The sequence below is a fragment of the Suillus discolor genome (assembly GCF_016758755.1).
Source record: "Suillus discolor strain FC423 chromosome Unknown F5147scaffold_179, whole genome shotgun sequence".
Classification (NCBI taxonomy): Eukaryota; Fungi; Basidiomycota; class Agaricomycetes; order Boletales; family Suillaceae; genus Suillus; species Suillus discolor.
Window position 1 is genome coordinate 322 of NW_024541426.1, and position 21,048 is coordinate 21,369.

Sequence of the window (21,048 nt, forward strand, 5' to 3'; positions counted from 1 at the left end):
CACATCTTACATTCTTCCACCAAGTCAAATCACGATGGGTCAGTGTTTCAGCGATACAGCAAGCCTCACCGACTTTGTCAACAGGCCAGGTCAGAAATATATTCCATGATGCGTCTCGCGAGTGATTAAACAGTACTCTCCAGGTGTCGAAGAAAGCAGCTCACCGCTGAAGATATCAAGCGTGGCTTAGGCCTAACGGCCACACACCTGAAAAGCAAGAAAAAACAGATCACCGTCGTTGCTGTTGGAGGCGCTATCAACACGATTCTTCTCGTGCGTATTCGTTCTACGATCTCCTAATGACGATGCAACTGACAATCTCGTACAGGCTCCCGTGCCTCTACAGCGGATGTAGATTTCTTCAGCATTGATGCTGCAAACAATCCCGTCTTGCGAGATGGTTAAAAGCGCAGCCAAGACCATGCAGCTTGGTGAAGGGTGGATGAACAACCACACTGCACTTTTCATCGCTCCCAACACTAAACCAACCTCTACAATGAAGCAATTAGCGATGGTGTAGTCATCTTTGATGAGCCTGGGCTTAAGGTGCTCGCTGCGCCCTGGATGTACTGTCTGGTAGCCAAATTGGAGAAGGCCGGAAAGCGAGGGAACGCAAAGTCCTATGATATGTCCGATGCAGCGCAATACCTCATCCAAGAATCCAAGAGGAGGGGGCGAAAATCAAGGTCGCAGACATTGAGGCGAAAGCGATCGCGTATGGGGCAGAAATCCAGGAAGCGCAGATCAAGGAGTTAAAGGCTTTGTGTGGGGGTATATAGAGGGATGAGTCAGTTTAGCGACAAGCACACACTTTCCTGTAGTACAAGTGTATGATAGTACAAGGATATGTGTACGACGTGTTGACCTAAACTTGTAAGTGGGTAGAGGAGCTAGCGGCATGAACACGTTACTAGTCAGTGGGTGTGGATTTCGATTTCTTATATATCAATGACGACAGGAGGCCGTATATCACGGTCCCGCGGACCTCCTACCACAGATGCATTAACAGCAACCGTCCTTATACTATTATCCCGGCCACCCCAAAGCATCGCCCATAGCAAATGCATAGTGCGGAACCAACCCCTTTCTTGAGCACAATGTCCTCCCATATTGACTGAGCAGAGTTCCAGGGCATATTCTCGATTCCACGACCGCCATGAATGTGTCCGAACACATGAAGCACTGGCGGGTGTGTCCTACAGAGCTCCCATATACGTGCAAGCAGGGCTCTGCAACCAAGTCCAGAGAGATCGAGATGACCGTGAGGAGGACCATGAGTGATGAGAATGTCTGTGTCGTTGGAATGACAGACCAACGGCTGGATGTGCCAGTGACACCCGTACGTGGGTATTGGAAAGCGCCATTGCCGTGCTGCGGAGTGAATGGGCTGCCAAAGATTTTGAATGTGCGACCACGCACTTGGATAGTGTGAGCCTCATCCTCCAGATAGATGATGCCACGCTCTCGCCATGTGTGGACCCATGAACGACCCTCGACTGTCTGAAGGTATGTGTCGTGATTACCGGCTATAACGATTTTGTGTTCGTGTGGAAGGGAGACTAGCCAGTCAAAGGTGACCTGGAGCTCACTTGGAGTGCCAGAATGCGTGAGATCACCTGCGTGAATGAGGATATCACCGGGTGGTATCAGGGCAGATATGTCGGCGTTGTGAGTGTCTGATATGCATATGGTGCGGACGGGAGAAGACAAAGGACGTAGCAGTTGTTGGCTGAGTATTATATAGCTTTGAGGCTATAAAAGGCTGGGATTCGTCTTGAACAGCTCCCATAGACTAGGAGGCTTGCGATTAATGATTGCATCCAAGCCAGACATGCTCGTTCGATAAGGATCAATCCATACGCCCGTGAGGAAAAGCGCCGAAATGCTGGCTTAGTAAGCGGGATATATACATAAATTTTGAAATTAGGTTGAATCGTTTGGTCGTCCCAAAATCATGATACAGTGTCCTCAGGCAGATGCTCGCGCTGCGTTCCTTGACCTGGAGCCCATATCAATGCTCGAATTGCAATATGCTGAATTAAATTTGATGGAGATGACTCTAACTTGATAAATTAATGAACGACTTGGGCTTAAGTCTGACCTCGTTTAGTGGAGATAGCAGTCTATGTCTAGCGAGACGGATTCGAAATGGTTCTATGCCTTTTCTCACTCGAGTTTCTCGTCTCGCTAGGTACACTGTTGTTATTTACTTCCCCTGTTGGTAACTACGTCCTTGTTGTTTTGTCTCCTAAATTCCATGAGGTCCTTCCGTGCTCGTGGTGGGGTCCCTTATCTGTTGGCTATATCCTCGTTATCTGCGTCCCAACGAGACAAGTGAGGACAAGTAGACCCCCAAGGATCAAAAAATAACTGCACAGTGATGGAGCTGCCTGATGTCCTTCAATTTTTTTGCATCGTTGTGGTGAGCATCTAATATTTTTTGACTGTTAGAGCCGAGAGTACCTTTACTTGTGAGTGCTAGTCATGGCGCAGCTTTGCTAGTCACGGCACAGCTTTGCTCGTCATAATTTGGCAGCGACGCCATCGGCCAATTGTGACGTGAGCTAAGTAGACATTTGACCTTACTCACTATCACTGAATTTTGACTACAAGAGCACACTTGAACTTCCCGAGACAAAACCAATCACAATGTTCCAAAGGTCTCAGTCAAAATCACATTTACCATCGGCGGCCATCGTATCATTGTTGACCCTTCTCTAACCAGACTGCTCGATCACTGCTGCCTATTCCAGGAAAAATCGGACATTGCTTTCGAGATTTGTTTTTTGTGGTTGTAAGTCCATGTGCTTTGGATCAATTATCAAAGACACTTACGTGCTAATTAATATGGGCATAGCATCACGGAGTTTTGAAAGTCCATATGTGCCTGCCTAAGTTCGACTTACTCAGAACAGTTTGGAGCAAGCAAAGTCCCGAAGTGTGTATCTCAAAAATGAATGTGGATAACCAAACGATCGACGAAACAAGACTTAACATTCGGGGTTCGAATGTGAGCGGTACTGCGGACTCTGAGAATTATCCGGGCTAACCTATCTATATCAGGTCTTAGGGCTCCGAAGCTTCATAAGTAACGTTCGTGCATACTTGATCGTCCAATGTGCATAACTGGTGACCAATCAACCAACTGCATAACTTCGGACGCGACACATTTGTCACCACAACTGCCCTTTTTCATGATGATCCTCCCATCAACAATATACGTGTCAGTTGATATTTCTACCAAGTAACTTCCGAGTCGGCGACTCCATTAATGCATTTTTGCTGTAGTAAAATGCAGGAGTGACTATGCTGGAATTAATGCTTCTCACCTATGACGTCATATTTCGGTGTGTTACCGACTCCGAGTTGGATGAATTGTGCTATACACACACGCGGATTGCAAGTTTTGAGAGGATCGTGCTAACACGAACACGTTTAAACGTGTACAACGTGTAGCGCTGATGTGTAGTTCATAAAAGTACTTGATGGTCCAGGTTGTCATTAAGCATCAATTGAATCAGCACTGTCCGATTCAAATTGAATCAAACCTTGCACTGGTTATAAAATCGGTGAGCCGCCTGAAAAAGTAAGACATCTAGATCGGGAACCGCGCTGTAAGGTTGAAATGAGATACCCAAGTTCGGACTTTGCTTGATAGTCCAAAAAAACCAAGTTTACGAAACTTGCGTGGCGGGGTAGAGGATGTTATAAAAGTGGGCTTCTAAGCCCACTGGTAGACTCACCAACCACGTGATTGCGACTATGAACCTCTACTGCGGTGCGCAAAGCTACCAACACCCCGCGAAGCAAAACAAAATTGCATCGCAGAGGCAGTATCGGGTCAAAGAGGGCGACGGGTTCCAAGAACTCAAAGACGTGATTCGCTTAGTGACAGGGGAGACTCCCCAGACCAGGTGCGAAACCTTGAAGAAAGGTATACTTGCTTTGTACACGTTCTGCTTGCATGATCACTTATTCCTTTCGCAGCTGCAGAACTCCTGCGGGATTTATCGAGAGAACATGGGGAAATTTCTAGGCATGAGCCGCTCCCGCCCTTGAAATACTCGTCAACATCAGCCTATGAAACTGACCAGGGGTCTCGTACGGCTTATGGTACGCGTTTTCAGCTCGTCGATGACAGGATCTCAGAAATCCCTAGAACCTCTTGTAATTCCCAACAACGAGACGTGGACAAACGCCATTGCATCAAGGGCAAGAACAGTAGCCCAATGTCAGACACATCGGTGATGAGCTCGATTCTAGAGTATGAAGGCCACCCTCAGACGGAGATCCACCATATTGTCGGTGGTGAGGGCAACTGGAATTTGGTCCAACCAACCCCTTCGCAATTTCGACACAATTCGTTCCCCGGGCAGTGGAATGACATGTCGCTCATTCACTCGAACGTAGATCGAGTCCCATACTACTTAGAAAGGGTAGTAAATTAGGTTGTACGTCGGAATTTGAGGAATCCCTGAATGTTTGAGTACTTGTAGTATCCATGTCTATTACTTTTACAGAATCACCTACCTTGTAGCTTGTATTTATTAGAGCCCCATACACCCTTGGCGTAAATCCAACGAGAGGGCGAACTGAGAGAAGTAAAACTGTTCAGATATCTTGGATGCTCCATGACAAGGCATCAGTCACAACCTGGCAGATGCAGCAAAAATAGTTCGTACTATATCGGTAATCCAAGTGGCAGTTGATCTGCCCATATCGGTTTGAGGCACGCGGAAATACTGTGGAATGAATAGTAAGAATTTGTGTGCACGTCCTTACCAAAGAACTGGTAAAAATGACATGAGGTAAGTTCGTAGCTCACTCTAATCCGCAAACGATCACCGCGGTGATCTTGTCGCACGATCATATCTTTCCCAAATATGTCCCGAGAAGTGCGAAATACAAGCGCGCGACTGCTGCCGCGAACACATAGCGCTAAATGATGTAAGTTAACTTCATTTGGATGATAGAGCGGGACTAGCCACCATGATGCATGGGGTCGATATCCAAAGTTTAGTAAGGTAACGTAAGATGACTGCAGCCCAAGGCACGACGAACCACGAGTTGTGTTGGTGAGATGTATTGATATCACCTTGCTGTCAACCCACCGCAGAGGCCATTCCATAAGATGGGTGGTTGAGGGCAGATGGGTCGACTAGCAACCAAACACATTGAAGAGCATCACCTCAGGGCCCTATCACGATGATGGTGCATTAGTGGGAACATATAATAGACGCCTCCAACACCGTGAACACAGGGAACGGAAACTTGTGATCAGAACATGCAATCTGAGACTTCGTTTGGGCGCGCGCGATGAGAGAAAAGTTAAAAATCACGTGGTGTTGCCGCTCTGGCAATTGCCGGCGAACAAAAACTTCGCACAACTAGTACCAGAGGGGTACGTAGTACAGAATAAATCTGTTACAATGCATGTGGTACAACAAGGTTACCCAGCCGAGCGCCGAGAACCAATGTATGATGGCAGTCTAAACTTTCAGCTCTGTCATCGGTGGTAGAATGACTCCACTTCAAATCTTCAGAATGAGTCAAGCACTTTTTCGAAACTCAAACAGAGCGCACTCGTGCAATCTATTTCTTGCCTCGGCACCACAATGTTCGATTTACAGCTTACAAGACAATCTCGTCGCTCGCGGGTGTGAAATTGCTTTTGGCAACGAGGGTACGAATGCATGCACTCTGCTGCTTGCCTGCACCAGTACCCTCACGTGATGATGTCTTTGAATCTATTGAAAATATTATTGTTCACCTCTGATCTCAAGATTTCAGAGTTATGTACCCAAAATCATGGAGGAACGTACGTGGCACTAGAAAAGGAAGAACTGAGTCGGATGTCACGGTGTTCCGGATCCTAGTACTTGGCTCGCGGAAAGATCCAGTTGGACCTGCAATGTGCATCCTGGACCTGGTACGAGTATCTTTCTGGCATCGATAGGCATCGCCTGGACATCCTCGGAGGCCCGTCATCGTCGTTCGGACATATCATGCACTAGTTCCAACTCTTAGTAGTTATATGAGAAGTCGAGGCACAGTATGATCGGAGAACATTCCAGTAGCCAAAGAGCTCGAGGGTACCATACGTACAAACTTGCTTACAATGTATCAGTTAACAAACTCCTTATAATTGTCGACCTCAAGTCACCTTTATATTTGTTCGGACAGAACGTGCTCAGTACTACGCATACGCAATCGTTGGGCTGTGTAGAAGAATTGTATTTATGTTTCCTGGAACCTGAGAATGTGGTTATCATCCCTGCAGGCCTGATCGATCAGGAAGTCGGGAATGCGAGTTGCCAATTACTCCTAAAGACTTAGCTGAGCCGGAGAACCATCGGACATTAATATCGCAGGAGTGCCCCGCGCCCAGTTCATCACTAAAAACCACTAAGCATGATATGACAGTATTCACCTTATAAGTTGGGCGATGTCTGATTTCCCCTTATATGCCTATGTCGTGGTGTGTATAGCACCGGCTTAGATTTGTGATGTGTTACTTATCTTGTCTTTTGCCTTTTGTTTTGATGAATCAAATGTAAACCCATATCGACCGCTAATCTAGTGTTCCAAGTTCTACATTGCGCATCTACTACGACACGGGTCACATGATTGCGCGTTGATCTGTTTCTTCATCTAGCTTCTTGCTGATAAACCATTATAACCCCATGTTAGATTCCAAGCCAGTGTTCTAGCATCTACAACTTGAACAATACTGGACCTAGGCGAAAAAAGGGAACAGCCCGAACCCAACCTCGAGCTTATTGCCAAGTATATCAACACAGGCAGGCCGTCGCCGTCATCCTTCTCGTCCCTCAGGCCTCAACAACAACAACAACACGGCACCAGCAAGCCCCGCCGAACGAAGACTTCCTCCCCTCCCTGTCATTCAACAAACAATGCAAGACTTCTCTGTCTCCTGTGTTGGACTCGAGCCCGCTCTCGACGCTCGTTCTCATGATTCTCGCTCATTCATGTTCTCACTTGTCATCATCTGCATGGTGCGTTTTTAAGCAATTTTTATTTATTTTACATATTACTTGATGTCTTCCTGCTTGTCTCGTCCATCTCCTCTCTCTCGTTCTCGTTCTCCTCCTTGTCTTCTTCCCTTCTGCTCTCGTCCATCGTCCGTATTTGTCTGAGCCACATCAGCAGTCGCTGACGTGTGCTGGGCGTTTGCGCATGGTGTTCGTGGCATTGGGAACGGCATGGTGGAGCTCAGGCATTGATTCAGCATGCGGGCTGCGGCTTGCATGGGCCCAAGCCGGGCCGGGAACATCACTAATGTACGAGAGTCCAGGACTTCATATCAGTGTGACTTTGCTTCAAAGTGAACTGATACGGTCTGAGTTGTTAGTCATTTGTCCTGAACCGACGTCCAAAGTGGATAGTTTCAGTTCTCCGTTAGTCTTTGTTGTCTACCACTGACACCGAAGCTCGCAGCCTTACCCGGCTCCGACCCTGCTCCATTCCTCTTTTCCTATTTCGAAACACTCTGACTACCGGATCTCAAGATGAATGAGGTACAACTCCATTGGCAGAGGTCAAGACCTCAGTCACCGCTCGGCAAGCATATATTCTGGTCATTCATAAGTAAGGATCCGACTCTGACTTTATTTATAACCCCCACTATCGCCTACTCCGCCTCTAGTCACTCATTAACGCTACTTCCTTCAAGTTTCTCGAGTCTCCGTCCAGGGAGTCGTGCCGTATGGTATGGTTCGGCAACAAGCATTGTGGTCTATGTTTCTGTCTAAGGAACGCTGGTCTTCGACAATATGGCCAAAGTCGATCCCACATTCGAACTCGATCCTACATTCAAACTCGGTCCCATGGCCAACCTTTATTCCAAGGCCACAAACTGGATTCTATGGCCAGAGTCGATCCCATCACATTCTATAGTACTGCGGCCTGCCAAATTCGATCTTATACCACCGAGCCCGATCCTATAACGCTGTACTTTATTCGAGTCCGTGATGCCTGGTGCGAATCCCCGCTTATGGACCACTATGTCTTGCTTTCGTTGGACTTCAAGACGCTCACAATATCTGTCGTGGTTACCCGCTGTCTGTTATTGTCAAATTCTTGCAGGTGGTGTTGACAATGAGATTGGGGTAGAGCACGTGTATTGTACCAAGCATTTTTGTATAACTCGCATACATCAGGGAAAACCTCCCGCGGGAATTTTGCAAATGCGACAAAAATTTCTCGAAATTCGCATAATATTTTCAAAAGTTGTCAACAAAGCTAGTAAATAGTTGCGTATGCGTGACGATCAGTGAATGGGCTAACAAAAAAGTCTCTACACAGTTCCAAAACGTTGCTGCTAGTCCAATCCCGAGGTGCAGAGCGGCCAAATTTCGGTATAAGATGTACACTGCGTCGAATATCTTTCACAGATATTATACTAACTAGCTGTTCCCCATTTTCGTATGATCGCGAGACCTTGTGCATACCATGATTTCTCTCGCTTGTCCCGGTGAATGGCGAAAACCACTCGACGTAGGCCAAATGTTTAGGGATCAAGATATGGGAGGGAAAAAGGCTAGCGTGATGTTTCTCGGGTATCGAAAATATAACCCGCACTTGGGCTACACGGTAACCTTGTATGATTCATCAGTGACTTGAAACGGTCAACCAAATGATATACAGACCTTCCACACTCTTCTCTCCCCCATTGCCACAGTTGACAAGAACTGTATCGAAACGTCCTGGCACGGTATTCCCTCGCTTATCTCTTCGTGCAGGCTGACAGTGAACTGAATCAATGGTAACACTTTCATCTTTATGGCCAGCGGAGTCGACCGCATTGTACCTGACCTTATGGAAAATAGGAAGCGAGGCGAAGGGGATATATACATGTCCAGCGGCATGTTCCACCTGAGCTCGAGTTGTTGCGTCTGGGCGAGTGTGAAGCACAATATAATGAGCAAGGGCAGCTCGAAAAAAAGAGGCACCATAGTCGTCTCTAAGGGAGTCGATGGTAGCGGCCTTGACAGATGGATGTTTCGTCATCTTGTATTCCCTGGCATACTGCATATCTGGCGGTAGACGCGATTGCGGCAATGGATCACCAGCGAGGCGCCAATGAACATAACTGGCGTGCCGTAGAATCTTCTCCTGCCGTTCAAGCCACAGAGTCATTTGACTGTACTCGTCCTTGTGGTTTGTTGCACGATATGCATCCTTGGCGAGGTCGATATGAAGTCGTTCGGTATATTCTGTATTATAGTTGTCAGTCGTGCCATACTCTTGAATCATATGGAGGTAGTGCCGGTAGGAGTGAAGCTTTGGAAGATTAAACTGCGTTCGGATGCCAAGTGTGACAAATATGTCTTTGTTGTCATGAAAACGGGTCAAAGCTTCATCGAGGAGTTGCAGTGTCTCCGCTGAGTGACATGGATACTGTGCTAAGTACAGGAAGTCGAGGAGTCCGCGAAGAGTTCGAACAAGCTTAGCGCTTGAAATGTTGTTGGGAAGGGGAATGTCGATAATAACACCCAGAAGAAAGCGGCAAATCTGATTGTGCTCAGCACCACTGACTCTTGCGAGACTAGAGATGCCCTTGTTGAAGATGCGAATATTATGGTTTGGAGGGAGTCGACGGCAACGGGCATCAATCTCTGCTTCTCCAAAAGCCGATTTGATCCAAGCAATCATGTGTTTCACGAGTCCTTGATATAGCTGGTGCAATACGTCGGGGGTAATCGCATGGAAGATATTCGACTTCGGAAGACACTGCAGATTTCGAGACTGTGTGGCATGGCGGTGATATCCAGCCACAGTCAGGCCTTCTTTTCCACATGGACGACATTTTATGTTGCCTCTGATACTGTGCATTGTCGAGGATGCGATGGAAATGTTGGCTTTGGTGCTTAAGTGGTGAGTGGTGACGAAACGAGGTAGCCGAGGTAGATTTAGTGTTTAGCTTGCGGGCGGAACATGAACCTTCTTCAATTCGAACCACTTGTTACAGGTTGTCTTCCCCCATCAAAATTTCCCTCTTTTAATTCGCTTCTTGCTTCACACTCATTTCGTCAGTCTTTTTCTTACAACTATATTTTACTTACCATGCCTCCAAAGGCTCCTGTGACACCCGGAGAAAAAGCTGCAGCAAAACGGCTGCAGAAGAAGGTTGAAATGGCATCCGCACACTCTGCTCAAGCAGCCACCCCTTCCGAAATTGAAACCTCAGAGAGCGTTGGTAGTAGGTTTTTTTTTAATGGATGAAGTGAATCTTTATGTCTCCTAACACCGCAGGGCCAATACGTTAACACATCTTGTGTGGAACGGCAACAACACAATCAATCTCCTCAGTCAACAACCTCATATCCAAGTAATTCTTCATGCTGCCATTCAGCTTGTCGAACGAGAGCTGGTATTTGAGTGCTACTTTCCACGACCGAAACATCGCCACACCATGATGGTCAACTTAGTACTTGAAGCCGCATCATCAGCAGAGCATAAAGAAGTCTTACAGCGCTTGGAACAAGACCAAGCTTACATGAAAGCTTTCACCAGAGTGGTGAGTTTCTTGTCAATACTTTCGCAACCCACAATTCTCATGCAAGTGGTGCTACTGATTAGCCAGATGGGCGTATTGGGTTGATTCGCAAGAAACTCAAGGAGATTTCGGATCGCGTCGTTCCTGGTGCATATGGGGTCAAGACGGGTGATGACGAGAAGATCAACCGCCTGCTCAATCTCCTGACTTTCATTTACAAGTTTGACACCAAGGTTCGGTTTAGCTCATCGCAAATGTTGATCCTCTTTGACTTTTAGGACATGACAGGGCAATCCCATCTTGAGTCAGCCATTTGACCATCCCGCTATCAACACTGTATGCCAGTTAGCCTTTTTTACGAGTCAGGACCAGGTTGGGAAGAAGTATAAGGATCGGTTTGTCTCTGTGCTTGATGACAACGATGAACCCGAGATCCCGAGTGCCATGGTCTCAGCTGTGGTTACTGCGGTGCGTCGTATTCTAACTATTCAAGCGCTATCTCACTGTGTTCTACCAGATTTTTTCTTCCCTACTTGATCTGAAGTCCGTTGTTGATGTAGGTCGCGAGCGTGGTGATTTCGGGCAAAGTCTCATCGGCATGTTTGACAACAATATGGAAATGCTCAACGGAATCTACACCAAGGGCCCGCATGTTTACCATTCTCTCATGGCTCGAAAATACAAGGCTGTTAGGTATGTGCTAGTCTCGCATCTTTGTTGCATGCTGCTCATAACTTTCTGCAGCAATGTGGTTGACTTTGCATCCGCCGAGTTGAAAGCAGCATTTGCGCGAATCGATTTCGATGGGATGAGTATCGACTAGGGCATTCCTGATAGCACAAGGACTTTGCGTTACAACTTTTGTCTCATTTCCTCGTTTTCATATCTTGTGATTTGCGATATTCTAGTATATACCCTGATTTAATCACATTATAATCATTTTGTTGTATTCATGTGGATTTTTGTAAATTTTCACCCATCCGTAGAGGGACTTGGAATATTTTAATGTATTTTCAGAAAGTCAGAAAATTTCAGAAAATCTTATGAAATCTTCGCGGGAGGTTTTCCCTGATGTACCATCCAATATGATTTCCTGGCCAATCAAGTATAAAACCCATAATATCATAATACCAGTATTTGAAGCAATTGTCTGTATGATGGTACAGATGGCAAGAATTTATATTTTTGTTACTTATTGGACAGGAGAGCCACTGTGCTAGAAATTCTACATGAGAAACACTTCGTTGAACATGTTTCATCACTTCAAAACAGTACTAGTATTTGTCACTACACGATTCATGACAATCATTGGTCATAGGGGATAGCGTTCTAAACACTTATATGCCTATATATCTCGCACTGTCATATTTTAGCCGAATATGGTTATTATCTACATGATAATGTGTATATAATGGTTTGTGGGGAACGGTGGGATTTAGTGATGTTGTCAGGACGTGCGAGAAACACAATGTCAATAAAAGGGATGGGCCTGGGAACTTGCGGTAAATTCATGTGGAGCGTATGTAATTAGCCCCACTCAATTCCATTTTATTTTTCTCATTTTATTTTTTAGCGAGTGAGTGTAGATTGCCGTGGGGAACAAAAAATAAAATGATATATTGGACTGCAGGTATGTTGTTCGGCGCTCGTCATTGCGGAGTTTCAACAATGCGAGCGCGGGGATGCTACTTGTCTCCAGTACCTACAATCATCAATGTATCATACGTCTACGAGGTCTCGGACGCAAGCCCCTAAAGCACCATCAGTCTACAGCTAAACAACTTGAGTTCCTGGCCATTGCACAACTGGCTGCAGCAGAAGACGACGACGACGAACTTCTCGGCCTTGCACTGGCAGCACTGGCCTGTAGCGCATCATAATCTGTGTTCGGAGGAGGCTGCGCATGTTCATGAAGCATAGGCACTTGCTCGAACACATCCGGCACTCCTGGGTATGTGTTCCTTCAGGCTGCGTCGTTCAATGTGCCGCCTCGGCATATTCTAATCTCAGCGCGCACCGCTGTACTTCAGAAATAAAATAAAATGGTCGACCTCAATTAGAACTCATTTCATTTCTCACCATCTGTCACTCGTATATCACTTGCAAAAAATAAAATGGGAAAAATAAAATGGAATTGAGTGGGGCTATTGACTTCGCGCACGGTGCTATGCGCGTAGCGCAAACTTTGAATTCTGCATTCCTCGCACTCATTTGCAACTGCATGGATTCCGCAACGTTTATGTTTGCTACCTGCTACTTGCAGGTGCAGTGCGCCAGGTACTAACATGTCATCAACACAGGCTGTCCTGTTCTCTTACCATCACGTTCCTTTAGTACAACGCCACTATAACCGCTATAACACACTCGAGATCTGATCCTGAACACTTACGTTTCTTCGATAGCAGCACCGTGGATCAAACATTCGCTCAGGGTTTCTCGAGCATTGTTTTCGGTCAAGAACGCTATCCGGGCTGTCCGTGGACAGTACCTCGTATTGAGTGTACGCATCCCGTGCTTCTCGGACCATCTAATTGCTTTCGTGCTTTGTTTGGACCACTTTTTAACGTTTTCGCGCTATCATCCGTATTGCAGGGAGTGTATTATATTTTGCAGAAGCCATGAGCAACATGGTGTACACTAGGCTCGCATGATAGCGACGAATACATGCAACTACAACCTCATTTTGAAGCTCGTTCAACTTCCATCGAGAGCCCGAAACGGGCAAGTCGGTGTTGACGTTCACGAGTGCGAGAATGACGATGCTTGATGGCGATGGTACGGGCGCAGGCTGCTTGGGTGAGATGCGGTTAAGGCCGGAGACATCGATATGAGTGCGCGTTCAGCGTTGGCGGAGGACGATAGTGGTCACACAATGGCGTGAGCGCCAAAAGCACACCTTCAGTCACCAGAGAAGGATGAGGGCAGCGAAAGAGGCGGCCGAGGATTTCGTTCTTATGTTGGGGCGTAGCTATTTTGACGCTGTCCTGCCACGGTCGTGACTGCACTTTTCATCGCCAACACTAAAATCAACCTCTACAACGAAACTTCCTTTCTTGAGCACAATGTCCTCCTATATTGACTGAGCAGAATTCCAGGGCATATTCTCGATTCCACGACCGCCCTGAATGTGTCCGAACACATGAAGCACTGGCGGGTGCGTCCTACAGAGCTCCCGTATACGTGCAAGCAGGGCTCTGCAACCAAGTCCAGCGAGATCGAGATGACTGTGAGGAGGACCATGAGTGATGAGAATATCTGTGTCGTTTGGATGGGTATTGGAAAGTACCATTGCCGTGCTGCGCAGTGAATGGACTGCCAAAGATTTTGAATGCGCGACCGCGCACTTGGATAGTGTGAGCCTCATCCTCTAGATAGATGATGCCACGCTCCCGCCATGCGTGGACCCATGAGCGACCCTCGACTGTCTGAAAGTACGTATCGTGATTACCGGCTATAACGATTTTGTGTTCGTGTGGAAGGGAGACTAGCCAGTCAAAGGTGACCTGGAGCTCGCCGGGAGTGCCAGAATGAGTGAGATCACCTGCGTGAATGAGGATATCACCGGGTGGTATCAGGGCAGATATGTCGGCGTCGTGAGTGTCTGATATGCATATGGTGCGGACGGGAGAAGACAAAGGACGTGGCAGTTGTTGGCTGAGAGTATTATATAGCTTTGAGGCTATATAAAGGCTGGGATTCGTCTTGAACAGCTCCATGGCATGGACTAGGAGCGGCTTTGCGATTAATGATTGCATCCAAGCCAGACATGCTGGTTCAAAAAGGATCAATCCGTACGCCCGAGGAAAAGCGCCGCTGAAGATCAAATGCTGGTCTAGTAAGCGAAATATGAATGTTGAAACTAAGTAGTCCTCAGGCAGATGCTCGCGCTGCGTTCCTTGACCTGGAGTCCATATCAATGCTCGAGTTGGAATATGCCGAATTAAATTTGACGGAGATGACTCTAGCTTGACGAGACTTGGACTTAAATCTGCTGTCTTCGACACTAAGGACGCGTGCTGGAGCATACAAATGATTTGCGGACCGACTACTAGTACGTATCTCGATGGAAGTCATCCACCAGCATTCAGAAATTTGCATTGGACTAGCTGCTCTCGTATCTCACAATTTTACTATCAACTACCGGAATATCTACAGATTTCTGCCATCACGGTTTTCTGCCAATAGCATGCAGATACTCGTCAAACGTCCTCACTAGCCGCTCAATCGGTTGCCTTATAGGCGTCGCACCATCCAAAACGCTCGGACTCCCAAGCATCCCAGCTCTTGCCCACCCATCCACCATCACGTTCCCCCACAACAACATCCAGCACATTGTCCACATCCATCCCATCCAGCCGCCTGTCTTATTCCCCGAAACAGCACGCTCAATGACCATCCCAGTGCCCATCATTCCAAATGGCAACACCATGCGCCACATCTCCGAGGAAGGGTCGATGGGGAGTAGTTGGAGGTAATGAATAAACCCAGAGACGAGAAATGCGCCTATGACGCCCCCGATACGCCCAAAGAGTAGAGAAAGTGGGTTTCCCCCGAGGAAAATGAATATCCGACGGAACCACTGATGCCAGCGTCGGCTCCAGAATTCTCTGAGAGAAGTGGCGCGCCAGGGAGAGTCGATTAAGGGGGGGCATTGGTCTGGATGTTGCCTAAGTATCAGTACGCAAATAAATGCGGTGATCTCGCAATTGGCTTTGATTAATGAGTAGATGGCGAATGCGGATAGCGTGGCGATAATGCTCGATCGTAAATAACGGAGGTGTGGGGGAAGTGAGTCGTCGAAGATGGTACCACCATCAACAGATCCAAATGTAGCTGGAGAGAAAGACTTCACGGCAGAGTGAATCGCGCCCGACAGAAATATGTGCTTTAGACCAGAGACTAGGGCGGATGTAGCAAAAGCCAATCGTGAGGATGTAGGATGTGTCTCAGGCGGGATGTACATTCCCTGCGACCAGTCCCAGCCACAGCCCCGAGCGTTGCATACCAAATCAATTGCGTCGAGCACAAGATTTTGCTTTGGCACGTCGGTTGACGATCGGCGAGCCATACGAACGAAAGGTTTCGTCTGCACCGTCCATTCAAAGGTGCGTGCTGCAATATAAATCATGAATGCCTGAGAGATAAGTTGAACGATGTGGCAATTAATGCGAATACAGGAACTCACTTGCAGCTGCATATTCAAAAAGACATGTTCCGGTTGCCCCATGGACATGTCTAGCGATGTCGCCGCGCGAAATGCAAGGATCGCGGTGATGGGCCACAACGCAATGCGGACTGACTGTGTTCGGGGCAGCAGGACAAGATAAGCTGTGGCGAAGCAACATGCGACTGGTGGAAGGACTCGAGAAACGAAGGACTCGGTTGTGAGTAGTACCCTAGTTGTGGGGAGACGCAGGACGTCCAGCAAGGGCAGCATTGTGGCCGTTATGCGGGCATCTGGAGTCAAGCCTGAGGTTCATACGTTTATAAGTAGGTTCAATGTAAAGCCCCCGTGAATCAAATTATCATATACAGTGCCATGAAGTACATGTATATGTATGTGATTGGTCGATTAGGGTTATTTCTCAGCGCCGCCGCAACAATCTTGGGCGTAGCAGAGACTGGTGGTGCAGATGGGGCAACGCGACAGCGAGGATAATTGCAAAGGAAAAACAAATGGTGTGAAATGGGTTAGTAAGAAGATACTTATATGTTCTTGCGTACGTGGTCTTACCTTCAAACAAATATATACTATCTGCAACACCACTGAAACATATCAAGGTCTTACATTCACCTTATCTAATCTATCTAATCTAATCTAAAGTATATAAGCACGGCACACCTGCTGTGTCGTTTCTCTTCTCTTTTTCGCGGCTCTATCCATTTCTGGCAGCCATTCAAGCTTCAAGATCAATGTCGTGACTCGTCTAAACATGGTCCAAAGTGCCAGCCTGCTTCTTCTGACGAGACTGATTCAATCTCTCTCATATATTGCTCTCTCATAACTTGGTTGGTGTGTTGCAAAGTTTCAGCTTGATGAGAAGGATGACAAATGAAAGCATTGAATTAACCGAGGCAGATAAATGTATATATCAATTCAAATAATGTTAGTGATGGCGTGTCCAGCGTTGGCAGCGGTAAAATGTAGAATGAGTTTGGCGGAGGACGATAGTGGTCACACAATGGCGTGAGCGCCAAAAGCACACCTTCAGTCACCAGAGAAGGATGAGGGCAGCGAAAGAGGCGGCCTAGGGTTTCGTTGTTATGTTGGGGCGTAGCTATTTTCACGCGGTCTTGCCGCGGTCGTGGCTGCACTTTTCATCGCTCCTAACCCTAAAACCAATCTCTACAATGAAGCAATTAGCGATGGTGTAGTTACCTTTGATGAGCCCGGGCTTAAGGTGCTCGCTGCGCCCTGGATGTACTGTCCAGTAGCCAAATTAGAGAAGACCGGAAAGGGAGGGAACGCAAAGTCCTATGATATGTCCGATGCGTCGCAGTACCTCATTCAAGAATCCAGGAGGAAGGGGGCGAAAATACAGGAAGCGCAGATCAAGGAGTTAAAGGCTTTGTGTGGAGGGTATATAGAGGGATGAGTCAGTTGAGCGACAAGCACACACTTTCCTGTAGCACAAGTGTATGATAGAACAAGGATATGGACACGACGTGTTGACCTAAACTTGTAAGTGGGTAGGGAGCTAGCGGTATGAATACGTTACCAGTCAGTGGGTGAATGCGATAGTGGGTTTGCGCGAGATTTCTTGTATATCAATGACTATAGGAGGCCGGATGTCACGGTCTCGCGGACCTCCTACCACAGATGCATTGACAGCAACTGTCCTTACACTATTATCCCTGCCGCCTCAAAGCATCGCCCATAGCAAATGCATAGTGTGAAATCAACCCCCTTTCTTGAGCACAATGTCCTCCCATATTGACTGAGCAGAGTTCCAGGGCATATGCTCGATTCCACGACCGCCATGAATGTGTCCGAACACATGAAGCACTGGCGAGTGCGTCCTACAGAGCTCCCGTATACGTGCAAGCAGGGCTCTGCAACCAAGTCGAGAGAGATCGAGATGACCGTGAGGAGGACCATGAGTGATGAGAATGTCTGTGTCGTTTGGAGTGACAGACCAACGGCTGGGAGTGCCAGTGACACCCATACGTGGGTATTGGAAAGCGCCAATGCCGTGCTGCGGAGTGAATGGACTGCCAAAGATTTTGAATGCGCGACCACGCACTTGGATAGTGTGAGCCTCGTCCTCCAGATAGATGATGCCACGCTCTCGCCATGTGTGGACCCATGAACGACCCTCGACTGTCTGAAGGTACGTATTGTGATTACCGGCTATAACGATTTTGTGTTCGTGTGGAAGGGAGACTAGCCAGTCAAAGGTGACCTGGAGCTCGCGGAAAGTGCCAGAATGAGTGAGAGTGAACGAGGATATCACCGGGTGGTATCAGGGCAGATATGTCGGTGTTGTGCGTGTCCGATATGCATCTGGTGCGGACGGGAGAAGACAAAGGGCGTGGCAGTTGTTGGCTGAGACTAGTATATAGCTTTGAGGCTATCTAAAGGCTAGGATTCGTCTTTAACAGTTCTCATGGACTAGGAGGTTTGCGATTAATGATTACATCCAAGCCAGACATACTCGGTCGAAAAGGATCAATCCATACGCCCGTGAGGAAGCAGAAGATCAAATGTTGGCTTAGTAAGCGGGATATATATCAATTTTGAAACCGTTTGGTCGTTCCAAAATCAGAGTCCATCAGGCAAATGCTCGCCTTGACCTGGAGCCCATATGTATCAATGCTCGAGTTGCAATATGCCGAATTCAATTTGACGGAGATGACTCTAGCTTGATTAATTCATGAACGACTTGGGCTTAAGTCTGCTGTCTTCGACACTGAGAACGCGCGCTGGAGCATACAAATGATTTGCGTGGGACCGACTATGTACTACTAGTGCGTATCTCGATGGAAGTCATCCACCAGCATCCAGAAATTTGCATTGGACTAGGCTTAGCTGCTCTCGTATCTCATAATTTTAGTATCAGCTACTAAAATATCTACAGATTTCTGCCATCACGGTTTTCTGCTAATAGCATGCAGATACTCGTCGAACGTCCTCACCAGCCACTCAATCGGTTGCCTTATAGGCGTCGCACTATCCAAAACGCTCGGACCCCCAAACATTCCAGCTCTTGCCCACCCATCCACCATCACGTTCCCCCACAACAACACCCAGCACATTGTCCACACCCATCCCATCCAGCCACGTGTCTTATTCCCCGAAACAGCACGCTCAATGACCATCCCAATGCCCATCATTCCAAATGGCAGCACCATGCGCCACATCTCCGAGGAAGGGTCGATGGGAAGTAGTGCGAAGTGATGAATAAACCCAGAGGCGAGGAACGTGCCTATGACGCCCCCGATACGCCCAAAGAGCAGAGAAAGTGGCTTTCCCCCGAGGAAGATAAATATCCGACGGAACCCCTGATGCCAGCGTCGGCTCCAGAATTCTCTGAGAGAGGTGGCGCGCCAGGGAGAGTCTATTAAGGGGGGGCATTGGTCTGGATGTTGCCTGAATATCAATACACAAATAACTACGGTGATCTCGTAATTGGCTTTGATTAATGAGTAGGAGATGAATGCGCATAGCGTGGCGATGATGCTCGATCGTAAATAACGGAGGTGTGGGGGAAGTGAGTCGTCGAAGATGGTGCCACCAACAGATCCAAATGTATCTGGAGAGAAAGACTTCACGACAGAGTGAATCGCGCCAGAAAGAAATATGTGCTTTAGACCAGAGACTAGGGCGGATGTAGCAAAAGCCAATCGTGAGGATGTAGGATGTGTCTCAGGCGGGATGTACAGCCCCTGCGACCAGTCCCAGCCACAGCCCCGAGCGTTGCATACCAAATCAATTGCGTCGAGCACAAGATTTTGCTTTGGCGCGTCGGTTGATGATCGGCCAGCCATACGAACAAAAGGTTTCGTCTGCACCGTCCATTCAAGGGTGCGTGCTGCAATATACATCATGGATATCTGAGAGATAAGTTGAACGGTGTGGCAATTACCGTGAATACAGAAACTCACTTGCAGCTGCATATTCAACAAGGCAAGTTTCTGTTGCCCCATGGACATGTCTAACGATGTCGCCGCACGAAGTGCAAGGATCGCGGTGATGGGCCATAACGCAATGCGGACCGGCTGCGTTCGGGGCAGCAGGACAAGAAAAGCTGTGGCGAAGTAACATACGACTGGTGGAAGGACTCGAGAAACGAAGGTCTCGGTTGTGAGTAGTACCCTAGTTGTGGGAAGACGCAGGACGTCCAGCAAGGGCAGCATTGTGGCCGTTATGCGGGCATCTGGAGTCAAGGTTAATACGCTTATAAGTAGCTTCAAAACAAAGCCTCCGTGAACCAAATTATCATTTACGGTGCCATGGAGTACATGTATATGTATGTGATTGGTCGATTAGGGCGTGGCAGAGACTGATGGTCCAGATGGGTCAAGGCAGGGCATAGTGAAAATGCTGCGCCACTGCTGCGACCGCTGCGGCCTGGGTATCTGCCGTGACTACTGCTGCGGTGTTCCTAAACGGTGAGTGCGCACTAACTACACTTACTACTTATACAACAACTCTCCGGGCACCCCTGGACCCGTTATTTTTCGAACCAGTGCAGGAAACTAAAAAAAACGATTGCGATCCAAATTGTATGCCAACCTAAGTCGGGTCCAGGAACAAGCTGAGCTCCCTACACTAACAATTTCGTGAGGCTCGCCTCAGAGTTGATGACGGTCCAAATGGCATTCAGGTACTACAGATATGATCAATAAAGCATCTCGCCTCAACGAAGAATGATAACTCACATCAAACTTAAACTTGAAGATACTAGAGGTAGAAAGCATGCTCCCGGATGTCAACAGGGATGTGGATCAGAAGCGGGTCCTGGTTTGCGGTCTTGGTGATATAGAGGTGCTTGATGGAGGGGTTCAAACCCTGAATGTGATGCGCCGTAGGCACTATATCAGCCATGTGTGATGAAATGAACTTGTCCAAGAACTTGTCGTATATGCCCTCTTGAACAAAGATACGAGAACCTGCAGAACAATTCTGACCGTGGTTAAAGCTACAAAAACGATGAGAACTAGCATAAGTCATGTGAACGGGGTAACATACTAGATACCGTGGATAGCCCACTTGACTGCCTGCTCCAGGTCGGCATCATCGAAGATGATATTGGGGCTCTTTCCGCCAAGCTCAAGAGTGACAGACTTCAAGTTGCTCTTGGCAGCAGCCTCCATAATTTTCCGTCGCTGCCAGTGAATGCAACTTTCTCGATAAGAGGGTGGTCAGAGATTGCCTGCCCTGCTGTTGAACCATATCCGTTCATGATGTTGATGACACCAGGAGGGAAGCCCGCCTGCTCGATCAGTATTTTTGGTAGAGGAAATGTCATTTGCTGCAAACAGAACCCAGACTGGTCGTCGGGAATGTTGGCTTAGTAAGCGGGATA

The 21,048-nt window shown here is 47.6% G+C and overlaps 8 protein-coding genes across 8 annotated transcripts; 3 read left to right on the forward strand and 5 right to left on the reverse strand.

The window, feature by feature from the left end:
* Positions 1 to 486: 486 nt before the first annotated feature.
* On the reverse strand, positions 487 to 1,833 carry F5147DRAFT_793718 (metallophosphoesterase domain-containing protein 1; the record flags this gene model as incomplete). Its single annotated transcript, XM_041443125.1, has 4 exons — positions 487 to 1,083; positions 1,116 to 1,290; positions 1,317 to 1,729; positions 1,781 to 1,833. 4 exons carry the CDS (start codon positions 1,831 to 1,833, stop codon positions 939 to 941), a joined length of 786 nt encoding a protein of 261 aa, XP_041284634.1. The 3' UTR covers positions 487 to 938.
* Positions 1,834 to 2,091: 258 nt separating this feature from the next.
* F5147DRAFT_730531 (uncharacterized protein) lies at positions 2,092 to 2,489 on the forward strand. Its single transcript, XM_041439391.1, has 2 exons — positions 2,092 to 2,398; positions 2,464 to 2,489. Exon 1 carries the CDS (start codon positions 2,149 to 2,151, stop codon positions 2,368 to 2,370), a length of 222 nt encoding a protein of 73 aa, XP_041284635.1. The 5' UTR covers positions 2,092 to 2,148; the 3' UTR covers positions 2,371 to 2,398; positions 2,464 to 2,489.
* A 1,273-nt stretch (positions 2,490 to 3,762) lies between these two features.
* Positions 3,763 to 4,448, forward strand: F5147DRAFT_659551 (uncharacterized protein; the record flags this gene model as incomplete). Its single annotated transcript, XM_041434606.1, has 2 exons — positions 3,763 to 3,934; positions 3,988 to 4,448. The coding sequence occupies 2 exons, from the start codon at positions 3,763 to 3,765 to the stop codon at positions 4,446 to 4,448; spliced, it is 633 nt and encodes a 210-aa protein (XP_041284636.1).
* A 3,574-nt stretch (positions 4,449 to 8,022) lies between these two features.
* F5147DRAFT_793726 (uncharacterized protein) lies at positions 8,023 to 9,889 on the reverse strand (the record flags this gene model as incomplete). The annotated part of the gene is made up of 3 exons (XM_041443126.1): positions 8,670 to 9,889; positions 8,472 to 8,618; positions 8,023 to 8,222 (listed from the first exon to the last, which is right to left on the reverse strand). The coding sequence occupies exons 1-3, from the start codon at positions 9,853 to 9,855 to the stop codon at positions 8,023 to 8,025; spliced, it is 1,533 nt and encodes a 510-aa protein (XP_041284637.1). The 5' UTR covers positions 9,856 to 9,889.
* Positions 9,890 to 10,086: 197 nt separating this feature from the next.
* Positions 10,087 to 11,343, forward strand: F5147DRAFT_841768 (uncharacterized protein; the record flags this gene model as incomplete). Its single annotated transcript, XM_041444404.1, has 6 exons — positions 10,087 to 10,226; positions 10,276 to 10,540; positions 10,603 to 10,752; positions 10,808 to 10,987; positions 11,037 to 11,212; positions 11,264 to 11,343. The coding sequence occupies 6 exons, from the start codon at positions 10,087 to 10,089 to the stop codon at positions 11,340 to 11,342; spliced, it is 990 nt and encodes a 329-aa protein (XP_041284638.1).
* A 3,214-nt stretch (positions 11,344 to 14,557) lies between these two features.
* Positions 14,558 to 15,978, reverse strand: F5147DRAFT_621730 (membrane bound O-acyl transferase family-domain-containing protein). The gene is made up of 2 exons (XM_041432632.1): positions 15,729 to 15,978; positions 14,558 to 15,653 (listed from the first exon to the last, which is right to left on the reverse strand). The coding sequence occupies exons 1-2, from the start codon at positions 15,954 to 15,956 to the stop codon at positions 14,685 to 14,687; spliced, it is 1,197 nt and encodes a 398-aa protein (XP_041284639.1). The 5' UTR covers positions 15,957 to 15,978; the 3' UTR covers positions 14,558 to 14,684.
* A 1,440-nt stretch (positions 15,979 to 17,418) lies between these two features.
* Positions 17,419 to 19,876, reverse strand: F5147DRAFT_782105 (uncharacterized protein; the record flags this gene model as incomplete). Its single annotated transcript, XM_041442729.1, has 3 exons — positions 17,419 to 17,922; positions 18,656 to 19,573; positions 19,625 to 19,876. 3 exons carry the CDS (start codon positions 19,874 to 19,876, stop codon positions 17,419 to 17,421), a joined length of 1,674 nt encoding a protein of 557 aa, XP_041284640.1.
* A 247-nt stretch (positions 19,877 to 20,123) lies between these two features.
* Positions 20,124 to 20,982, reverse strand: F5147DRAFT_97587 (retinal dehydrogenase 2). The gene is made up of 3 exons (XM_041444500.1): positions 20,712 to 20,982; positions 20,402 to 20,661; positions 20,124 to 20,349 (listed from the first exon to the last, which is right to left on the reverse strand). Exons 1-2 carry the CDS (start codon positions 20,834 to 20,836, stop codon positions 20,424 to 20,426), a joined length of 363 nt encoding a protein of 120 aa, XP_041284641.1. The 5' UTR covers positions 20,837 to 20,982; the 3' UTR covers positions 20,124 to 20,349; positions 20,402 to 20,423.
* Between the last annotated feature and the right edge of the window lie 66 nt (positions 20,983 to 21,048).